The sequence below is a fragment of the Sceloporus undulatus genome, chromosome 2, assembly GCF_019175285.1.
Source record: "Sceloporus undulatus isolate JIND9_A2432 ecotype Alabama chromosome 2, SceUnd_v1.1, whole genome shotgun sequence".
Lineage (NCBI taxonomy): Eukaryota > Metazoa > Chordata > Lepidosauria > Squamata > Phrynosomatidae > Sceloporus > Sceloporus undulatus.
Genome location: NC_056523.1, coordinates 171,819,611 through 171,842,872, shown reverse-complemented (window position 1 = coordinate 171,842,872; position 23,262 = coordinate 171,819,611). Strand labels below are relative to the sequence as shown.

The 23,262-nt window shown below is 42.9% G+C and overlaps 1 protein-coding gene across 1 annotated transcript in view; it reads left to right on the top strand.

Moving 5' to 3' along the window:
* FAIM2 (Fas apoptotic inhibitory molecule 2) overlaps positions 1 to 18,871 on the top strand; it is a 61,157-nt gene extending 42,286 nt beyond the window's left edge. Inside the window, exons 9-12 of the mRNA XM_042455183.1 lie at positions 2,790 to 2,877; positions 3,985 to 4,080; positions 12,892 to 12,945; positions 15,581 to 18,871. Of these exons, the coding sequence (XP_042311117.1) occupies positions 2,790 to 2,877; positions 3,985 to 4,080; positions 12,892 to 12,945; positions 15,581 to 15,730 (388 nt within the window). The 3' untranslated portion in view covers positions 15,731 to 18,871. The remainder of the gene's footprint in view (positions 1 to 2,789; positions 2,878 to 3,984; positions 4,081 to 12,891; positions 12,946 to 15,580) is intronic.
* Positions 18,872 to 23,262: the final 4,391 nt, after the last annotated feature.

Below are 23,262 nucleotides of genomic sequence, written 5' to 3'. Positions count from 1 at the left end.
GCTTTTTCACAGAGGAATCAAAGCGGATTCCAACAGTATAAATAGAACATCAAACAATTAAAAATTACAATTTTAAAACCCCAAACCCCAACCCTCCCCCATTCATAAAAACAGTGATCAACCCATAAAAAGAGATGCCTTTGTTTCTGCTGTGATAATCTCATGCACCGAAGCATCAGGGCTCTTCATTGTTTCACATGTATTAGATGGCTAGCCAGCAGTGGTGGTGGCAGGACAAAAATAAACGAGTGTGGCAGGCAGAGCTGCATACAAAGACATTACTCAGTCACCAAATCCATGCAGAACAGTTAACATGAATGCCCTGGCAGCAAGCTATTTATGTTGTTGCAAAAAAAACAAAAACAAAAAGGAAAGCAAATACAAAATTAGGCTGCAATTCTAAACTTATTTGTCTCAAAGCTACTGACATTGCTTGGGTTTATTTCTGCAAAAGAAAAACATGTTTAGGATCTAGGGTATCTGAATGTACCCTAGAGAGCCAGTGTAAAATAGTGGCTGGACTAGCTCTGCAGGAGATGAGGGTTCAACTCTTTACTTGACCATGGAAACGCAGTGGGTGACTTTGGACAAGTCACACACTCTCTGCATTAGAAGAGGAAGGCAATGGCAAACCCTGAATGAATCTTGCCAAGAAAGCCCTGTGATTAGTTTGCCTCACTGTAAGTCAGAAACAATTGGTGGTAATAACAACCACATCTGAGTATAGTGCAAGCATCATAACAAGGCATTTAAAAAATTATTACTAGATGTCTATTCTCTCATTCAAATGTTTCATGATTGGAACTTTGTCCATTCATACAATCTCAAAATTCAGATTGTGTCAAAAGTGATTTTTTTAAAAGAGAGAGAGAGAGAGAGTGAAAGGGAGAGAATACAGAGCTGCAAATGCATTTATACATATTTCTCTAATCAGTGTGTCAGTAACCTCTGATTTGAGTTTATGTTCTTTGTTCGTTTATTGAATTGCATGTATCCAATTGTGCCCACTGAGTGTCCAAACGTTAGGACTGGATGTCCTTTCGGACACACAGTGATTACTGGGGGGAAATGCTTTGCATCATAATAATCATTTGGTTGGATCTCAGCCAGGACATTTTGCCCCATGCTTATCATCACATTTTAAGGAGAGGCAAGTGCTTGCAAAGAACACAATAGTACAGTGGAATATGCAACACAGTGTGGGAGTGCTACTGTTCAGGTTTTCACATCATTCCATTATGTCTCCCACCCAAATTCTGCTCCAAGATATCAATCAACATTCTGTGCCTAGCGTGCCTAGTCCTTTTGTGATGCCCTGTCCAGTATTCCCCCCCCTTCCTTTGGTGCATGTGTGATGGGAAATGTGAGATCCAGCAGTAGATCTCTCAAACAGAATATTGAAAACAGCAAGGCAGAAGGGTCTAGCAGAGTAAATAATTAAGTTTAGTCTGTGCACTGCCTATAAAAGTTGCTTAAATTGCACAAACTTGTTCATAGGCAAATGCTTGGTCTTATGGAGGAGAGACAGAAAAAAATGGTTGCTGGTTAAAATGATGCAGGAAGAGAGTGGTTGTGGTAAAGGGGGGAAAGTCTCACACTGGATTACTTCTGTAGTGTGTTTTGGACCTCAGTCTAGCAGTTTGTACCTCTGTTAATCTTGAGATGGCTGTTGGGACTACATAAACATCAACATTTATGAGGAAAATGATTCTTGCTTTGCTGGCTAGGTCAATGACCCTTCTAGCTCACTTTCCTAGCTCCAGCAGGGTCCGCTTAGATGTCTTTGGAAAGCTGATTTGACAGGCAAAATGGTTGCCATCAGCAATTTTATTCTTAGCAACCACATTTCAAATGTTCTGAACACTGTGCACTGACATAATTTATTATAGCTTGGTGGTAAAGCACAATCTTTTGAATGCAAGATACTTTGAAAAATGCCAATCCTTGGCATCTCCACTTAGAAAATCTCAGATAGCAGATTTGAGAAAGACTTGAGAGCTTGGTCTTACTTGGTATGAAGCAGCTTACTAATTTAATATGTAAAAGCATAATGGTCCTATGTCTGGGGAGAAAAATAGAATAAAAATAAAGTACAGTACTTCAGAATGTGGCAATAGTTGGTATTAGATGCCTTCCAGAACTCTATACTTGCTTTGCCCGCTGCCACTCCCTTGCTGTCCTGAATCTAAAAGTTAGTTGTTGTTGAGTGCCTTCAAGTGGTTTACAACTTATAGCAACCCTAAGTGATAATACAATGGATTTTTCTAAGGCTGAGAAAAGGTGACTTGCCCAAGGTCAACCAGTGGGTTTCCATGGCCAAGCAGGGAATCAACCGCTGGTCTCCAGAGTGATAGTCTAGCACTGAAAAAACTACACCATGCTAGCTCTAACAGCTATTCTCACTAGACTCAGCACTGATCCAGTCACTGCCGCTGCAGTCAGCTTCTGTACATGAAATAGAGGGGTGCCGTCTTGTCTTTTGTCTCAAGCAGCAAAATGTCTTGAACAGGCCCTAATGAAGGTTGCAGAAACTCCAGCTCCCAGTAAAGGCCAAGTAGAAAGCAGGCATGAAGTGATGGTGTTGGCCTTCCCCGTGACACTTACCAAGGAGCAGCATTTAGAAATGATTACCAGTATGTTTCTTGCCTCACACTAACACCTCTCTAGTTGTCAAAAGCACAACATTTGGGTATTATTGTCCTCTTAAGCAGACTTTTCTGAATTCCGCCTTTACATGTGGCTTGGCTCTCTGATGGAAATCCCTTTTAATGTCATTATTTCTTGTGCAGCTACTTTGACACCACGTCCATCCTCCTCTGCCTGGCTATCACAGCATTGGTATGCTTCTCTGTCACTATATTCAGTTTCCAGACCAAGGTGAGTGAATGCATCTCAGTTAGGCTAAACCTATCCAGTCTCACTGTCCCATTTTCTGGAGGCAAAGCTTTATTTGTTACTCATTTTGTTAAAGGTTCTTAGAGTGGTTAAAACAGCAAAAAGGTGACATACAAGGGTGCAGCAATCTTGTCTTGACAAATGTGGCTTCACACTACCCCCTGCTTCTGTATTTGAACAAAGGAACAAGTTGCCTGACTGGTAGCCTGATGGCTGATGCAGCTTCCGGCTGTCTTCCATGACCTGGAAGCACTTGTTGTGACCCTCTCCCAAATTTAGAATGGATCAGATAATGATAGCTGGGAAAGAAGGGATAATTTTCCATTTAGTTCACTTGACAGGGTCATTGAGGCAATTTTCATTTCAAAGAGCCTTGGTGGTGCAGTGGTTAAATGCCTGTACTGCAGCCACTCACTCAAAACCATAAGGTTGTGAATTCAATACCAGCAAAAGGGCTCAAGCTCAACTCAGGCTTGCATCCTTCCGAGGTTGCTAAAATGAGTACCAGATTGTTGGGGGCAATCTGGTACACCGCTTAGACACTGTTAGTTCAGTATGAAGCAGTATATAAATGAAGCTATTTTCAGATGGAGGATGGTAGAATAAAATATTTTTCTGCTGAATTTGTTCTCAGATGCCTTTATCACAGGCGTAATGGCTGTTCTGATACTTACCTAGAAACACTGAAAACTGATAACAGTATGATGAGACTTCTGGGTAATGAGATATTTTTGCCTTCCAACACACATCCCATTTTGCAACAAAATTTTCTATCCACAGACAGCAGATGCAAATAGCTTTGGAAGATTCTGAGCAAAGATTTGTCTCATGAATCAATCTCCCCAGCAAATTTGCCTTCAGCATTAGTGCTGATGTGTATAAAAGGATTTACAGTAGTATTATTACTTTTTAGTGTGATCTTATTGTTGTTGCTGCTGTTGTTATATTGCTGCATAGGACTGGCAGGAGGTTTATACAAGAACATCTGGAGGACTTTGTGATTATTTTGTATACTGCATGTGAAGAGTTGGAGATTCATCATTTGGTGTACCCTGATACAACCACGACCTCTTTTCTTCCCTTCCACAGTATGACTTCACATCTTGCCAGGGCGTCCTCTTTGTGATGGCGATGGTGCTGTTGTTTAGCGGGATAATCCTGGCCATTACGCTTCCTTTTGGATATGTAAGAGTCTCATTTTGTTTCTGTCAAAAGAACCATTGCTTGAGTGTTAGTGAATTTGAGGGGGGGGCTGGAATAGTGTGTGACACTTTGGCCATGCTCAGCTGCAGAGTCAGAACATTGGACCAAAGAGTGTGTGTTTCTGTCCCCTGCTCTCCTACAGTTCCCCACTGTCACTTTTCAGCCTTTACAATCTAGACCTCGGAACAAACCAAGGAATGGGTTAAGTATGAAAAGAAGCTTAGAGAGCAAATAATAATAAATAATAAATAAAAAATTTATTTGTATACCGCCCTTCCCATGATCAGGATGGTGAACATCAATCAAAACAATACAATCCATCAGATTATCAAAACCAACAATACAACTACAAAACTATTAAAATCAATATTAAAAACCCCATCAGCCAGCTACCCTTGCTGTCAGAGGGGGGAGACTAGCTGGAGCTTGTATTGGGGAAAGCTGATCGAAACAGGAGGGTTTTCAACTCCCTCTTGAACTGGGCCAGGGAGGTGGCCGAGCGGAGCTCAATGGGCAGCATATTCCAGAGGGTCGGGGCGATGATGGAATATGATCTCCTTGTTGTGGAGACTAATCTAGCCCCAGGGACCCTCAGTAGTTGCTGCCCAGATGTTCTGAGGGTGTGGGACGGAATGTATGGGGAGAGGCGGTCCTCAAGGTAACCTGGGCCCAAGCCATGTAGGGCTTTATAGGTTATAATCAACACCTTGTATTGCATCCGGAAGCGGATGGGCAGCCAATGCAGATCTTTGAGTACAGGTGTAATATGACTGGCCCTGAAAGTACCAGTGACCAGTCTGGCTGCCATGTTCTGTACCATCTGTAGCTTCCGGGTATGGTACAAGGGTTGCCCCATGTAGAGCGCATTGCAGAAATCCAATCGAGAAGTCACCAGAGCATGTACTACCGTTTCAAGGTCCCTCTGGGCCAGGTATGGGTGCAGCTGGCGGATAAGCCGAAGCTGATAACAGGTGCTACAACACGAGAGCGGAAGGCTACTTCTCTTTTTCCCTGGTTACTGGCCAGTTTTACCTAATAGATCTTGGCTTAAAATATGGACCAAGATTCCACAGAGTACTTCCACTGTATATTGTTGCTTCTGTCATGATTGCTGATTCCTCCTCTGTCTGATTTAAAGTGCTGAGAAATCCTCTGGAGTTCCTCTTTCACACTGCAGGGACCTGCAGCATGAGAGTACAGGGAAGAGAGTGCAAGGAAATCCCAATTCCACTTACACTGGGTGCCACAGTCATAACTTGGCCATATGTCTCAACTGAACTCTGGGAAGCAGCAAATGCACTAATGATCCCAAGAGAGCTGTATCCATGTGGCACAGCACTGCCCAATATCCTGTTTTTAGTTGAAGGGTTCTGTAGAATGCAGAAGCTTATATACTTCCACAACAAAAGAAATATGTGCTATAAAAGGATGTTCCTTTTGGCAAGAAGGGCCCAAACAAAGAAGAATACACAGTGGTCAACTGCTCATGTGGGGAGCAGTAATAGGAAACTGTTCCTTACTTCCAAAAGGATGAGAGTATTCTCCTGAAAATAGCAATTGAGAGCTAGCTTTAGACATATTGCAACCATGTCACATGGTGGATGTTACTATGTACTGAAACATTAAGTGTGCAGTCAACTCACCACATATATTAGATGATTTTTTACTAGACCACTGCAAGTAACTAAAGAGAGACTTTGTAGGTAAGTGGCATGCTTTCCATCACACCCTATTACTAGTTCATTGTGTCTGAAAAGAAATTTCAACATCACAAATCACAGATTAGCAACCCAGGTGAAACATCTCAGAAATTCAGAAAATGTCTTGGGAGAAATTTCAGTACCGCAGTACTAACCATAAGCAGAAACAAAACAGTAATAAGCCCATCTTGGATGTCTTTGCCTGCTAACCTTTGGTATTGTAGCCCAATACTTGCCCATTTCTGTTCTCTTTCTTTTCTAACTATGCTCCCCCTATAACTTTCCAATCCTTATCTTAATGCCTTTTGCTGTACTTGGGCTTCTGTTTTCACATCTTGTTCTCTCTCCCTCAGCTGGAAAAGTTGACACTGGATTGTGTTTATTGATTAGTTGTTCTTGAAGCAAGACTGGAATCATTAACCTCCTGATTAGGCACAGCAAGAAATGGGAAGGAAGGCAAGAAGTTGGAGTCTCTCATTGTCCCTTCTACACAAAAGAGTTTGCATTCTGGAGTTTGTTAGCAGTATGAACCCCTAGATAGCAAGGGCTGTTGATAGAACAGGGAGGATTTGGTTTGAATTGTTAGTCATCCTGCTTCCGCTCCTCATAAGTCACTGTGGACTTGGCTTGTTTGCTTGATATTCTGATTTGGCTGAGCTGCCCATTCGTCCCATTGGCTGGAACCATATTGAGTCCTGGATTACTCTTACCTCAAAAGAACTCTTTGGCCTTTGACTCACCTTCCCTTATTGAGTCTAAAGCATTGCACTTAGCAGTAGAGTTAACTTCTATTTCCAATTATTTTGGGAAGGAACTGAAATGTGGAGTATATCTGCCTGAGGGGGTGTAGGTGGGGAAAACATATTTTGCTCTTTAAAGAAGAGCTGAACCATTGTACCCACTGCTTTAAGCAGATGCCCTGTATTGGTGGTGTTTAAAGTATTGGTCCATGGCCTGGTACGAGTACACATGATATCAGTCTCCTTCCTTGGGGGTCTTTAAACAGAGATTGGATGGCCATTTGTTGGGCGTGCTTTGATTGAGAGTTCCTGCATGGCAGGGGGTTGGAGTGGATGGCCCTGGTAGTCTCTTCCAGCTTTATGATTCTATGGTCCCTGGAGAGTCTTTCCTAGAAAGGAAGGAACAGTTGTAGCCAATGGGCTATGATGGTGGTCCCTGACCACATTGCTACTACATTGAAGGGGGAAATTGCCAGTTCCCTACATCAAGAAGCTCCACACTATATCAATAATTTGTCCCCAACCTGATGTCCTTCAAATATGTTGGACTATTAGCCCCATCATCCCCAGACAGCATAACTGTGGAGTAGTGAGAGTTGTAGTCCAAACGCATTTAGAGGTCTTTGAGTTGGGAGAGACATTCCTGCATTTATAAAGCTTTTGCTTTTTTATTGCTCAGGACCATCACTCAGGTCTAGTCTACAGAAACAGAAGGTCATGTTTAGGGATTGGTTTTGGTGGATTACATGTCTGAGTGCCATCCAGATTAGGAGATTGGGGAAACCCCACATGTAGAAAACTAAGATATTGGTGAGAAGGCTATCCTTTTCCTTAACATTTAATTTCCAATATTTCTAGAATAATTTTTGGAATGGCTTGACCTTAGTCATGTAATTCACCACTTACCAGTGAAATAGGCCAAAACTAGTTTTACTACATGAACTATGTTGGCCCCTCTGAACATAAAATATCCTGATAATAAACACCAAACAGGTTACATAATGACCTTGTGATTACGCCTCCCCCCATGGGGTATAGTAACTACAAAGCTAGATAGCAATTCAAATTCTGACCCAAGTACATACGTGCTCCCATCTCCTCCACCCAGCCCAATAATGAACAAACAAGATGTTATCAAATATATAACAAATTCCTGTCATACCTTTATCTTAAAAATTAACAGAGCAAGAAGGGGGGAGAGTAGTACTGCCCAGATTTATGAAGGAGAATTGTTGTTGTTGTTGTTATGTGCCTTTGAGACATTTCTGACGTACAGCACAGGGTATTTCTGGCAACATTTGTTCAGAGGGGGTTTGCTTTTTTCTCCTCAGAACCTTAGAAAGTGTGACTTGCCCAAGGTCACCCAGTGAGTTTCCATTCCAAGTGGGGAAAATCTGAACCCTTATCTCAGGAGTCCCAGTCCAACAGTGTTGTTAACCGCCCTGATCTTTGGAAGGGAGGTATAAAAATAAAAATTTAATTAATTAAACATCCAAACCACTATACCACACTGACGCTCAGTCTCTCTTAATATACCTATCTATATATTCCTGCAAGGACCATTATGGTGTAGTTGTTTGAATATTGGAATACAACTCTGGGGATCAGGCTTAAAATACATCCTTGGTCATGGAAACCCATTGGGTGACCTTGGGCAAGTCACACTCTCTCAGTCTCAGAAAGAAGGCAAAGGCAACCCCTCTGAACAAACCTTGCAACAAAAATCCTTTGATAGGGTTGCCTTAGGGTCGCCATAAGTTGGAAACAACTTGAAGGCAGACAACAATAATATATTCCTGTTCCCAAGCATACCCACCTCCCATTTTATTGATGAAAAAAGAGGAAACAGAACACCCAGGATTCACTCTCCATTTCTCCTCATTTGTTTCACAGAAGCAGAAAAGTCACCAGCTCTATCTCACAAGAGACACCTTCCCCCTTTGTTTCTTTTAAGGCTGCACAGAAGAAGAGCAAATCACAGAATCTTTTGGTTGGAAGGGACCATGGAAGTTGCCTAGTTCTGTTTATGCAACTATTTGTGTATCTACAGCAGGGGTGGAAAACTTGGGATGGATAGGGGACAATTTTCCACCCAAGATGTTCCCAGAGATTTCACCTCCTCAATGAAAGACGATATACCTCTGTTTTCATTTTGAGAGGGAATGGAGAGGGACACGGGGGTATTCAGTGATGGGAAGGGTTCTGGTTAGTGGTTGGTCAGTAGTTGGGTGGGTGACCATCAGAGAATACTAAGTGCTGTAAACTTTATTTCAGAAGAAGGAACTAGAAAAAACACCTCTGAGTATTCCTTGCCTAAGAAAACCCTATGAAATTTATGGGGTTGCCATAAGTTGACAGGCACATTGAAGGCAGATACACACAAACAAGAGGTTTGGTGTGTTTGGGTTGTTGAGATGGGGCATCACTGACAAACATTATTACAAACTCCCTCCCAGTCTTTGCTTAAATGGCTGCAGTAAAGAAGAGCCTAGTACATCCCAAGGCAGTTTATACAGTGGTCCTTCCACACTCATTAGAAGTGAAGGACCCCCATACATGTGGAAAAACTGCAAATAAAAAACCCCATTATTCTTTGTACCTAAGAGTACACCTCTCTAGGAATCTCCAGGCCATCCAGTGCAATGTTGCGGTCAACATCGGCCAGAAGTTGGTCATAGAATCATGCCGGAGGACCTACAAATACTTAGAAAAGTGTTTTCTCTAGGAACTTCTTGGTTCCCCAGCACAAGTCTATGATCAACTTCTGGCAAAATTGCACTGTAGGACCCAGAGATTCCTAGAGAGAACATATTAATCAAAACAGCAAATAATCAAATCTACAAAAGTCAAAGTCCAGGTGTGGAGGGCCAACTGTACCATTGCCAAACAACTTTCAGGATTCAGAGTTTTCTCCTAACGTTCAGCTGCAAAGTTCAAAAGGTCCTCCTTCCAATTTTCACACATTAGTTCTAGATACTGGTGACCGATGGCTTCTGTGTTAGCAGGGCTCTGAATCAACTCTGGCTTTTAGTCAGAATCACAAAGGAGTTCTCCAAGGTACTGAACCTATCATGGGGATTTGGAACAATGGATAACTCCTTTGAATTTCAAACAACTGGAGCAGATTCACATTCCACCCCAGAAATGCATTAGCCAATAGACTCCTGGATCTAGTCTTCCCCTGTGGAGCAATGGAGAACAGTTCTATTCCATCTTCTACACATATGCATTCATGCCTTTTTTTATATTAGAAAATAGCTTCCTTCTCTTCTTCAAATTAAACATATCCAGCTCTTTCATCCAGTCCTTATAGTCCTTGGAGATGTTCAAAGGCCTAGGTCTGGAAGGAACAGATGTGCCACAGAAATGTCAGTGCTGGCAAATGTCTCCTCTTCTAGTTTTCTCTCCATGTCTAGGAGTTCCAAGGAGTTTATGAAACTGATCTGGTGCATTAAGTGATCTTTCTTCTGCTCTTTATTTTAAATTTTGGACAAATCTCTGTGCATGCAGAATTTGCCTCACCCATCAGTGGGTGGCACTTCTTAGACGTATCATCAATGCTTCCCTTGGGGAGGATCATATACCTTCCTCTTTGAAAGAAGCGATTGTTAGACCGCTCTTGAAAAAACCCTCCCTTGACCCCCTGGACAAGGAAAATTATAGGCCTGTTTCTCATCTGCCATTTTTGAGCAAGGTGATCGAGAGGGCAGTTGCTCTTCAGCTCCAAGTGGTCTTGGATGAAGCCGATTTTCTTGATCCATTTCAAACGGGCTTCAGGACCGGGTATGGGGTGGAGACTGCCATGGTCGCTTTAACTGATGACTTTTGTCTAGCCATCGACAGAGGAAGCGTGACCCTGTTGGTGCTGCTCGACTTCTCAGCGGCATTCAATACAGTAGACCATGATATCCTTCTGGAACGTCTGAGAGAGTTAGGAATCGGAGGCACTGCATTGCAGCGGTTCTGCTCCTTCCTCTCGGGCAGGTTCCAGAGGGTGATGCTCGGGGACAGTCGCTCTTCAAAAACAGAGCTTAATTGCGGTGTCCCTCAAGGCGCCATCCTGTTTCCGATGCTATTTAACATCTATATGAATCCGCTGGGAGAAATCATCCGTGGATATGGGGCTGGGTGTTACCAGTATGCTGATGACACTCAAATATATTTCTCCATGCCCTGGTCATCAGCGACAAGGACAGATGGCATCTCTCCCCTCAGCCAGTGTCTTCAGGCAGTAATGGATTGGATGAGGGAAAACAAGCTCAAGTTGAATCCAGACAAAACGGAGGTACTTATGGTAGGGGCCCCCAAACCAGGTATTGGGCTGCAACCTCCAGTTCTAGAGGAGCTCACGCTCTCCTCGAAAGACTGTGTTCGCAATCTGGGGCTGCTTCTTGACCCGTCGCTTCAGATGAGGAATCAGGTGAATGCAACGGTCAAAAGTGCCTTTTTTCAGCTTCGGCTGATATGCTACCTGCGCCCTTTCCTGGAACAGGGTGACCTCGAAACTGTAGTACATGCGCTGGTAACCTCAAGTCTTGATTTTTGCAATGCACTCTATATAGGGCTACCCTTGTGCCTAGTCCGGAAACTTCAATTGGTACAGAATATGGCAGCCAGGTTGGTCACAGGAACAGCAAGGAGTGAGCATATAACACCAATATTGAAGTCACTCTGTTGGCTGCCTATCAGTTTCCGGGCACAGTACAAGGTGTTGGTTATCACCTTTAAAGCCCTACATGGCTTGGGCCCAAACTATCTAAGGGATCGCCTGCTTCCATATAATGCGCCCTGTACACTCAGGTCCTCTGGGAGAAATTTATTACAGCCCTTAAAGGCCAGGTTGACAGCGACTCCCAGAGGACATTTTCTGCAGCCACTCCCAATTTATGGAATTGCCTGCCGGATGAGATCCATCAAATTACCAATCTAGAGAGCTTTAAAAAAGCCATTAAGATGGATCTCTTCCAGCAGGCCTTCCCAGAATATAATACTCGGCCACGAATAAGACTTCCCATCTACTGAACTCTGCCCATGATGATTATTATTTGGATTAGTCGGCTTTTAATATGTAGTTTTTGATCTTATACTGTTTAATCTTGTTTTAAGGGGGGCACTATGTATATATGGATGTATTTTAACTTCTTGTACGCCACTTTGATTGCCTGGCAAAAAGCGGGATAGAAATTTTAAATTTTTTTTATTTATTATCAGTATTTTCAGCTCTGGACAGAGCTTTGTTCACTATCTAGTTTTCATCCATCAAGATCAGCCTTACCCACCAATGCATTCCACCATATCAAACTATACTGTTATAGCACTGTTATTCTACTTTAACTGCTATGGGCTACCTCCTGTGGAATCTTGGGATTCGCAGTTTAGGGATGAGCATTAAGAATTCTTAATCATGGAGCTCTTAGGACTCACTGAACTACAAGTCCCAGAATTCCACAGGGAGCAGCCATAGCAGTATAAGTGGAATAATAGTGCTATAACAGTGTAGTGTGACATTGATCCATGACAAGTGAGGTAGGGATGTGCAATCCAGGAAAAGCTCAAACACATTGGTGTTCTCCAATCCTACCTCAATTGCATTCTGACGTAGGTGCAGATCAGATTATGGGTTGTTTTTTCCCCCCTGAAATAGAAATGTATATGTATTTTTCTAAACAAATGTCCTTTAATACCAGTTTTGAAGCACATGAATTCTCTTCCGTTGAATGTATGTACTGCCTCTAAATCATTTTTGTATACATTTTATGAATGTTCAGATTTTAATGAGCATTTTTGAATGCATTTTTGGCATTGTGGAAATTGCATCTTCAGGTTTGTAAACGTAAAGATCTGGGAGCTGTAAATTGAGTAAGCTCATATAAATTTGTGAACCCAGTGACTTTCTCACCACTCCCTAGGAGCAAGTCTTTTCACATGAGAACAATGTTTTAAGATTGGGCCCTATACATAACTCCTCTAGTATGATTCAACTTTGGCTGGATGTTAACCATAGAATTGCACTGGAGGACCTACAAATGCTTAGGAAAATGTTCTTTCAGGTTAAAAAAAAATAGCCAGCCTATAATTGCACTTTTTTTCACCTTTACGGGGATCCGGCACCCGTAACCCCCACAAAGGTTGAGGGTTGACTGTAAGTGTGTAATATGAAAGGGCCCATCTTCTTGCATTATACCTACTTTGTTCTTTTACTGCACTGAGAATTTTTGTAGTTTGGGCAAAAATTGGGTTGTGTAGATATATCTTTAGTCTTTACAGACAAAATAGACATTAACTTATTATTATGGGATTCAGTAATTTGCCCTTCTGGTTTATTTTGTGTTCTCTTATGTCTTCCCCTCTAGGTGCCATGGCTCCATGCCATTTATGCTGTGCTGGGAGCAATTGTATTTACTATGGTAAGAGAGCTCAAACACATGTTTATAGCTTACCCCTATTGACAGGGAGAATTCATGGAATGTTAATATGTCAGCTGTAGGCTCTGCAGTTTGCATGAGCAGTGGGCCTGGCCCATGACATTTTGCTGCCTGAGGCAAAGAACAAGGCACTTCTTCACCCCCCAATTCAGTCTACAAAAGCATTCTGGAGTGGTAGTTGAATCTTACTTCACTGATAGCATCTGAAGGTGGGAGACTAGCTTGGGGGTGCAGGGAATACCATGTGGCACACAATCCCACCTCCGACACTTTGCTGCCGCCTCCTGAAATCGGTTGCCTGTGATGACTCTATCCTTCTGCATAATGGCAGGCCTGGCACTGACTAGCAAAGTCTCCCTTTGTATTTCATGGATTGGTGGCTGTACATTCAAGTTGTGAAAGTTATATTTCCATCTGATCTTGCAGTTTAGGATTCATTCTCAGTAATGATGGCCTCCTGGTCAGTTCAAAATTGCCCAGTCAAATTATTCCTCCCACCCTCCTTGCATCAAAGTCAGAAAACAGAGGAATGTATCCCTTGGAGTCAATAGGGAATATGGAAGTCTCTAAACTTTCCTTCCTTCCTAAGTCCCCAGGGACCCCTATACCAAGGGTGTATTCAGGGTGGGTGGGGGATCAAAATGAGGACATGGGCCCCAAATAACAATTCTTCACACCCAAATATGAAATTTCCCTTTAGTCCCCAAATTTTAGTGTATCAGAGAGTGAGACAATTGAAACTCATTTATACCTAGCCCTCTTGTATTTGCTGTATTTGTATTCCCTTGGTAATTTTGCCTGCCACTTTTTCTTCGAATTCCAGTGAGATAGATGGTGGGTGTTTTTCTGCAAAATTCACTCCTGCTGTTCCTTTGTTAATCTCTATGTCAAGAAATACAATTTGAAGATTAACAGGAATTGTAGCTTCCAACCAAAAAGAAACCACCATTGGGCACAACTACTTACCATGTCGCAGAGAGGCATTATGTGAATTACATGGCCAAAATCCATCAGAATTAATCAGTGTTTTCCTAAAAAGAGTCTGTGGTGTCTAATATGTCCAAATGCTAGTTTTATTTGTTTGTTTATTGCTGAACCAGTCTCAGTGTTAAACCTGGAGAAACAGGTCACATAGAGGCTAAGGCTGTAAATTTCCCCTGGGTTATGTAGTATGGAAAAATTCAAGTTCCTTGCTGCACTCATCACTAGCTTCATGGGCATGAGGTTTACAACATTCCAGCGAGCAATAAAGTTGATTTTATTATTTTATTGTGAATGAGAAGATATTCACTGACCTGGTTTTAAAGTAGAGCTAGGCATGGCAATAGCCCTATTTCATTTGTTATGTTAGCATATTGCGTCAGCATGGGATGAGGGGAGCACAATATACCACCCCTCTCTCAATTTCTAGTTCCATTGCTTTCCTGGAATCTCAGCAGGAGAACATTCCATTAGGGACCCATCATTTTGGGGGGGGGGTATTGAAGAGAGTATCCATCCATGCTCAGTAGCATCACAAGGGGGTACAGGAGATGCAGACTGCACTGAGTGACACCCCAAAAGAGACATGACATGCTGCCAGGGCCTCTTCCAGCTGGGGCGTGAGAAGAGGCGAGCACGTTTCCCTCATTTTTGCTGTGGTGGCAGTGGTTTCCTGAAGAGGAGGCATCCACCACCATGACAAAGGAGGAGGCCAAACATGCCCTTTAGGCTGCCCACCCCAGCAATACCAGGTGACACCAGGGGTAGGGAGGCCACTGTCCATACATAAGGGAAGTTCTCTTATCCAGCCTCATTGCTGTCATTGGGAACAGGGCTAGCTTGCTCCCTTTGCATCTGACATAAGCATTTATGGATAAACAAGGCTGTGCATTTTTCTTTCTTCCATCTTCCTAGCAATTTCTAGTTTTAAATACAACGTATCATAAGACAGTATGTATCTTTCCTTGCCATGACCTCCCTCTACAGGTATTGGTAGGCAGGAGAAAAGAAATGGAAAATGTGATGGTATGTGATGGTAGATACTACATCACAGGTTGTGTTACACACAAATGATGTGTGTCCTCTGAACTTTCACTATAGCCATGCACTCTATACTTTGGAAGTCAAAGAGAGCATTAATTATTGGATCATCTACCTTGAGGCTGCAGTCCACTCAGAGCTGTAGCTATTAGTGAGGCAAAATGAAGGCATGGCCATCCCAAATAAGAATTCTGTCCTTACGCATGAAATTCCCCTTCTGTCTCCAAATTTCTAGCATTGCAGAAAGTAAGGTATTGAAAATCATTCCCACTTAGAACTCATATACATATTTGCATCCCCTTGGTAACTTTGCCTGCCTAAACATCCTTACTAAGTTTTAAAGTTACTGCAATGCTACAAATTTGGGGACAGAAGGAAAATTTCATGGAGGTGGGGGGAGCAGGATTCTTATTTGGGATGGCTATGCCTTCATTTTGCACACACGCCCACATAGCTATATGCCGAGTCCACTTCTTGTACACCTGTATACCCTTCTGGCATCAAGCCCCACTGATTTCAGCAGGGCAGATTTCTGAGTTACAATGTTTAGGATTGTCTTGTAAACCTGCCTCTGTCTTTGCTTTTTTCTCCTTAGTTCCTGGCCTTTGACACACAACTCCTGTTGGGGAATCGCCGGTATGCTATGAGCCCAGAGGAATATGTCTTTGGAGCCCTCAACATTTACCTGGACATCATATACATATTCTCATTTTTGCTGCAGATCTTTGGGTCCACCCGAGACTGATCTAGGCAAAGCTGTTAGGTCTTGTGTCTGATAAAACTGAGTATATATACGTATAGATATATATTTGAAATAATACAACAACAACAAGTAAAGGAGAAAGGGAAAATTAATTGACCTCTCTGGCCCTTTAGCAAGCACCATTCCATCATATGGTCACTTGCCCACCACCCACTGGCCTTCCTGAGTTCCTTCTGCAACTTGTACATACATATCTATCCTGCTAAATCTTCTGTGGCTCAAAATAGAAAAGAAAAGAAAAAGAAGCAAACTGGGATGTAAATATTGGCCTACCTTCGCTTCCACCACTGCCTACGACCTGTAAATTAAACTTAGAATAGAAATTCTAGAAATAACACTGGGAGGGAGGAAAATACGTTTTTTGTAGACCCCAGTGTTACTTTCAAATTGTGATAGAAGAGAAATGAGTCATAATTTAAAATTGGTTTCAGTCAGGTTAATGGAAAGTGAGCAGTCTGTGAAGATTTAGAAATTGAATCATAGTGAGGAAGGTTTCTTTGGATTTTTTGGTTTTTTTGCTGGGTATGTGTGTTCTTAATGTGACTTATTGCAAACCTTAACATCCAAGCTCCAGCATGATGCAAGGCCAGTCTGCTTATTTGTTTTTTAATTTAACCACTCTTTTAATTCCAAAGAGGAGCTTATGTAAGGTTCTAATGTAGTCCTCATCCAAGGGGCATGGCAAGACCCATCCTGCTTAGCTTCAGTCATAGAACTTCGTTGTGTGCCCTCACACTCACTTGGTGCTTTGGGCATCCAACACAATACCATTTTGCCTGGCTTTGCATTTGAATGCATTGCTTTCAGGCTGAGGACAAATGTCAGATTTCAGTACTTGTGCATGGTTTTGCTTCAGTTCTCATTCTACTATGGAAGGAACAGGAAGGGAACACGAACCTCCTCAAGAAATTGTCACTCTGGCCATTCTTGCCCAAGGATAGCATTGTTGGAGCCAAGCAACAATGCTTGCCTGTTCCTTTACCAGCATCTTGGATCCCAGACAGTTCCTTTTGCTTTTGTTTTTTAACTTTCACACTCTTTCCCCTTCATCAATTCTTTTTGCCTGGTCAACCATTCCTTCTCCTGGGCCATTGATGATATTTAGGGTAATGTTTCTTTTTGGGAGCTAATCATGGCTCAGAAGAAAGCAAGGCAAGCAGACATTACTTTTTTCTCTGCATTTTAAGCGAGGCTGGCATTCAGAGACACTTCTGAGTTGAAGAGGATGACAGAAACTTTTCTTATGGCCTATATTTTCTTTAAAGGACTTGTCAATGAGAGAGAAAGGAAGGAGAGGAAACATGCCTTAGATGCCAAGGTGACCACCTCTAGACCTGCCACAGACCAGATTCAAAGCATCTGTGGGACAGATAGGGCTACAAGCCAGAGGTCTCCCTCCCCTCTCTTAGAACTACTGATTTATAGCCAATTCACATGTAACAGTTTCCAAAATCCAAATAGGATCCTATCAGTCTCAATAGGATTCAGATGACTTCTGCACTGATATTCTTAGCCATTTAGAAATGTTGGATGGAGAAATGGAAGGTCCTGTAAGGTGGTGTCTGCACAGGCCAGAATACTCCAGGGGCAGCCCAGAGAATTCTGGCCTACAACTGCTCCCAATGTCCTTTCGTTACCTGTGGCCCTCTATTGCGATCTTGGGTGGTTGTTTGCACATGTATCCCATTATGCCACCTGGTGCCGTCACCACTGACATAAGTCACTTGTTCAGAGGTCAGAATGAGACACCCAACATCAAGCACATGGCTGGTGTGCCTGATTCTGATCCCAGAGCAACTGACTCTTGCCATCAGCAGTGGTGCTGAAAGGCACAACAGGATGTTCTACATAGTCTCCCTGCATCACAATGGAGGGCTCCAGATCTTCTGGGGAAATCCAGAGCAAAAAGAGATTTTTTTTGTTACCATTTTAAGGAGGGTATATGGTTGGTTCGGTGCTGAGCTGGTCAGACTTTGTCTGGACAGTTTGCATCAGAACTGGATGTTGTCTGGACATTTCACCCCATGTCACCATGGGAACGGGGAGGATGTTTATTTGGCCTGTGGAGACGAGGCTTTTATCTCATCTTTATATGAATCCTATAAATATCCTATTAACTCTGTTCAGCTTAGCTTCTCACAACTAGTTCTCTGCAATAACCTTCTAGTCACTTTTAACACGACTGTTGTCAGCCAGTCTAGAATAACTGTCTAAAATCTGTTTCTAAACTAGAATCTGAGCTCATTCTGCCCTCCCTCTTTCTGCCAGAAGTTGATAGATTATAAACGGAGTGCTAAGGAGGGGGAGATCAAGGATGAGAAATCTTGAGCATCACTGGACAAAGGTGATGCATAAGAAAGGTGAATGAGTTCTACAAATTGCTGTGGACTTTTAAAAAGTCAATTAGACTCTGTCTACTCCAGCGCAAACAACCATATCCTTGGGTGCCAGACAAAGCCCACATGCAACCATCCTGTGCAATCTGCAGCTTGCTATGCACTCTCATAGTGCACAACCACTAGTGCAGTCACACTGGTACATCCAGCACTGGTATTTGCACTACATTCCACTATATATACTAATGAGCCTCTGGGTTATTTGTGCATTTGTGGCATTGGTATCATACTTCTCTGCTAAACTCAGGGGTCTATCCTGTTTTGCTTATGGGGCTGTCCTCCCTGTGGAATAGGTTAAATGAGTCTTCTTCAACCTAGCACTCTCCAGATGTGTTGGACTATAACAGTTAAGCAATTCTGACTAGTGACAACTGGAGGTTCAGTCTGATACCTCTGAAGGCAGTAGGTTAGACTGAGAGGACAGTGATTTGCCCAAAGCAACCTTAGAAACAACACAGCTGGAAAAGGATCTGAATCTAAGATCTCCATAACCCACATCTAACATCAGACTAGCTCTGTAAATAGAGATGATAATATCACATGATGTTTTGTGTACTTTTTATTTTATTGGTTTGTGGTGCCGGTGTCTTGCTTTTCTTCTTAGAACCTCAGAACACCAAGCAGTCTCCCATCCAGGAGGTGACCAGGCTGGGACCTGCTTAGCTTTAACAGTGTTAACAGCATCTTATGTTCTCAGGTGATTCAGTCATTAAACATGTAGATTCTGTGTCAGGGTGTCTTATTCTCTATGGCTCTTTGGGGCACTGGCTGCATTTGACTTTTGCACTGTGCAAAGACACAAAGGAGTTTTATTCCACCCAGGCCTTCAGACTTTCATCTTTGCCATCGCCAAGGGAGACTTCCAATGCTGACTGTGAAAGCAACCCAATGTTATCCATTCCTCTCTTTCCTCTAGAATTCTGTCTGATGCTAATGGTGGTGTAACTCCGGTGCTCAGCTAGAAACCTGAGAAAACAGCTGTGCAAGATACTACAGCTGAGGTTACCCATGAGTCAAGTGTATCCACCCCAAATCTTCCTATCAGTTGGGGGGGGGGGTAATTTAAAGGGAATAGTGGCTGGAGGAATGGGAAAAGAGGTTTGGGCTCTTTGGCTACCATCATCCTCTTCTCAAAGGGGTGCCCTTGGGGGAAAAACCCCCAAAACCTAGTTGAAACATGGTGCTGTAAAGAGTTTTCTTTGCTGATGGTTGATCCTGCTTCCGCAGAGGGCAAGCAAGGTGCTTACTTTACATGCTTTCTCCTGTCTTTTACATCCCCAGGCTGAGGCCTGAATGAACTCGAAAAAGTGCACCTGAGTATCTTTCCATCTCCATGTGGTATTAATGTTCCCCTTTTGGAAACCAACCAGCTACTTTCTAAGGGCAGGCTGCAGGCTGAGATGGCTCCATGCTGCCTCTAACGTTTATTTAAAAGACGATTTTTCTGCCTGATTGGAGCAGTTTATCTAAGATCTCCCTGGGAATGGTGAGGAGTCTGCGTCATTCAGTTGCCTATGGCAATTCTGGCTAGTGAAGAAAAAGGAGGAGGTTTTAGCAGACTAGTGCCAAGTGCTTGATGGGGTACATAGGCTGTTGCTGTCCTTCCCTCTTGGTGCTCTGCACAGTCCTTGCATGTGTGTTCAGTTTGCCAGCTGATCCTGCTTAGTGAAGAAGAACGTTGCCATGTAGGCATACAGAAGGCCTTTCTGTGCACTTTTCCTTCCATGCTTTTCAATCAGATCTTACATTTTCCTGTCCTGCTTACTTGACTTAGTGAAAGTCAACAGGGACTTCCAAATTTACATATGATGGCAGAGATTTACACTCCTCTGACAGTCCTATTGGGTCTTGGTGATTGTCTGTGTGGGTGCCCTGCTGGATCTGCCATGTACCAAATATTTTGCTGCCTGAAGCAAATGATGTCCCATATACAGAAGTTGTCCACATTACTACTACTACTATTATTAAGCTTTATTTATAAAGCACTAAATTTACACAGCGCTGTACATACAATCAATTAAAATAAAATAAACCTGCCTATGGCATACATTCTATGAAAATAACTAAACATAATACAGCTCAATACATCTTAACATTCAAACAATAAAATATAGCAGACAAATTAAAAAATAACATTGGATAATCATGTAACATCTGGGGACACTTCCCTGAACAGTATTGTCTTTAACTCAGTTTTGAAGCTGGTTAAAGAGGTGATGAACCATACTTGTGGGGGAAGGAGGTTCCAGGAGTGAGAGCCAGCAAGTGAAAAGGGGTGAATCCTTTTGACTACCAGAATGGAAGGGATGAGTGGGGAGGTAAGGAGAAAGAAGATCTGATAAATAAGGAGGGGCCAGCCCATGCAGGGTTTTAAAAGTCATCAACAGAAGTTTGTAATGAATATGGAAAGGGAAGGGGAGCCAATGGAGGGATGGCAATAAAGGAGAAATGTGATCGAAGCGGTGAGCAGACATGATAATGCATGCAGCTGAATGCTGGACAGAAATTAAAGGGTGGAGGTGAGAAAGAGGAAGTCCTGCAAGAAGGAGGTTACAAAAATCCAGTCGCGAGACCAGTAGGGCATGGACCAGAATCTTGGCAGTAGAGGCCGAAAGAAATGGTCGGATTTTAGCAATATTATAGAGAAAAAATCTGCATGCCTTGGCTTTAGCCTGAGTCTGGGGGATACATGACAAGGAATAAAAAATGAAACCAAGACTGCACGCTTTCTGCACAGGTTGAATTGAGATATCGTCAACAATAGAAAAGGAATATTAGCTGAATCTTATTTTAACACTTAACAGTGTAAAAGCAGAAGAACACAGAGCTGCATCACTTTGACCAGTGTGTGTGTGTGTGTGTGAGAGAGAGAGACTAACCTTAGTCACATGCTGAGCATTTCCAGCCACTACTGAGAAGTAAGATTGCTGGCTTGTTTTACATAGTGAGATGCCACATGTTCCTTCAATAAAGGGGAATAGCCACTGAAGGAGAGGGGTAGGTGTGATAAGAGGAGAAGGGGCCTGTGTAGCTATCAAACCAGCAACTCTTGCAAGAGATAATTGCTCCTTACACTACAAGTGGATGCTTAAGCCTTTGCAAGTGGGAAGTCTCGCTGTCTGAAACTCTGCTTTGAATTATATTCCACACACACACACACACTTTTTTAAAAGAAGAAGCAATATCTGACCTGGTGTAATACATGAGGACACCTAGGCCAGTCTTCCCCAATATGATGCTCTTCAGATATTTGGATGTTAAATCCTCATCAGCCCCAGCCAGCATGGCCAACAGTTGCAGAAGAAAGGTGTGGAGAAGAGTAAATCTGTTAGCTTCCTTTAGTACTTCATTCACATTTTTAGTCAATTCTAGAAAAAAATTAATAGCACGCACACACACGTACACATAATCTAACTCTCTCCCCCTCCTGAAGCCTGTTGTGGGCTGCATCTGCATTACAGAAATAATCCAAGTTGATACCATTTGATACTCAATCCTATGGAATTCTGGGAATTGTAGTTTTGTGAGACGTTTAGCCTTCTCTATGTCAGAGAGGTCTGATGCCACAGCAAACTACAATTCTCAGAATTCCATAGCACTGAGCCATGGCAGTAAATGTGGTGTCACCCTGGATTATTTCTGCAGTGCCTACAGAGAGAAAAATTTGCCTACAGAGGGAAAATTTCCAGCTTCTGCCACACCCTTTTGAACTCACGGGGAGCCAGATCCCTGTTCCGATGTGGTGTTTGTTTCTCTCGCCTTCCTCTTGGGCAGAGAGAACGCGCAAAAATCCCATTACAATGCAGAAGTTTAAAATAATGTGTAAACTCACATCCTGTTTTCACAGCTTTTCCCCTCTGTATAGTTCTCCTGCCTGAACCATGGCTAGCGACAACCCAGTAACTGCCAACATCTGGCTGCTTTTGTTCCCAGTCCTATGCAATCAAGATGTTCCCTTCACTAGTTCCAGTTTCTGGATTAGGATTGCTAGTTCAGGATCATCACAGAACAAAGATTTCTAGGCCAAAACTGGAGATTTAGGGACAGGCCCTGGTAATGTCATTAAGTACCAACCATACGTGCTTACAGCTTATCATTCAGGCAGAAGAGGGGGAACATTTTTTCCTGTTTGGAAATTAAGTCAGAAAGCTTTGCTAAATGGACTGTTTCCAGATTAGGGTGAAATGAGTGGGTTATTCCTTTTCACCTACTTAGGAAAACAGAATAAAGAAGTAAAGGTTTCCCCTTGACAAGGTTGTTAAGTCATGCCCAACTGTAGGGGATGGTGCTCATCTCTGAAGAGCCAGCATTGTCAAAGACAACTCCATGGTTATGTGCCCAGCATGACTGCACAGAGTGCTGTTACCTCCCCACTGAAGTGGTACCTATTTATCTGCTTGCACTTTTACATGCTTTTGAATTGCTAGGTTGGCAAAAACTTGGACTAGTCACTAGTCAGTCCATTATGCAGCACTTGGGCCTCAAATTACCGATCTTGCAACCATCAGAGTCAGCGTCTTAACCATTGAGCCACCAATGAACATTTAATCTAGCCTACTTGCTTTAAGTTAGAAGGTGGATGCAGAGCAGGGTGGAGTGTGAGCTCTGGCACTGCAATGACAGCGAGCGAAGGAAGAGGCTAACTAAGTAAATATGTAGAACACCTCCCCCCTCCGGAGAGTCTTTCCAAGTTGCAACAACAAATGAATTAATCCTTGCAAATTGTAGCAAGCTGTTGCCAGTGGTGTCACTGACTATGGTGTCATCCAGTGAGGGAAGGGTGCATGTGTGCCTCCCTGCAACTCTGTTCCTGGGCTTTTGTTGGAGCAGCCAGCAAGGATCTGCAGGAGCCCTTCCTGCTTCTCCATTCCAGGCTTTCTCCCTGGAAGGGAAGCCTGGAGATGGAGCAGCTGTCAAGGGCGTGTTTGTGCAATTTCTGCACTCAAGGGTGGGAGGGCTGAACCAGGTGTCGCCCTTCTTCTGGGTGTCACCCAGTGTGGCCCGCATCCCCCAGTGATGCCACTGGCTGTTATTCTCCTGTGGAGATTTGCACACAGCCCTTTTCTATTCCCTGGAGCTGCCCCCCCAAAACAAACAAACAAACAAACAAACAAACAA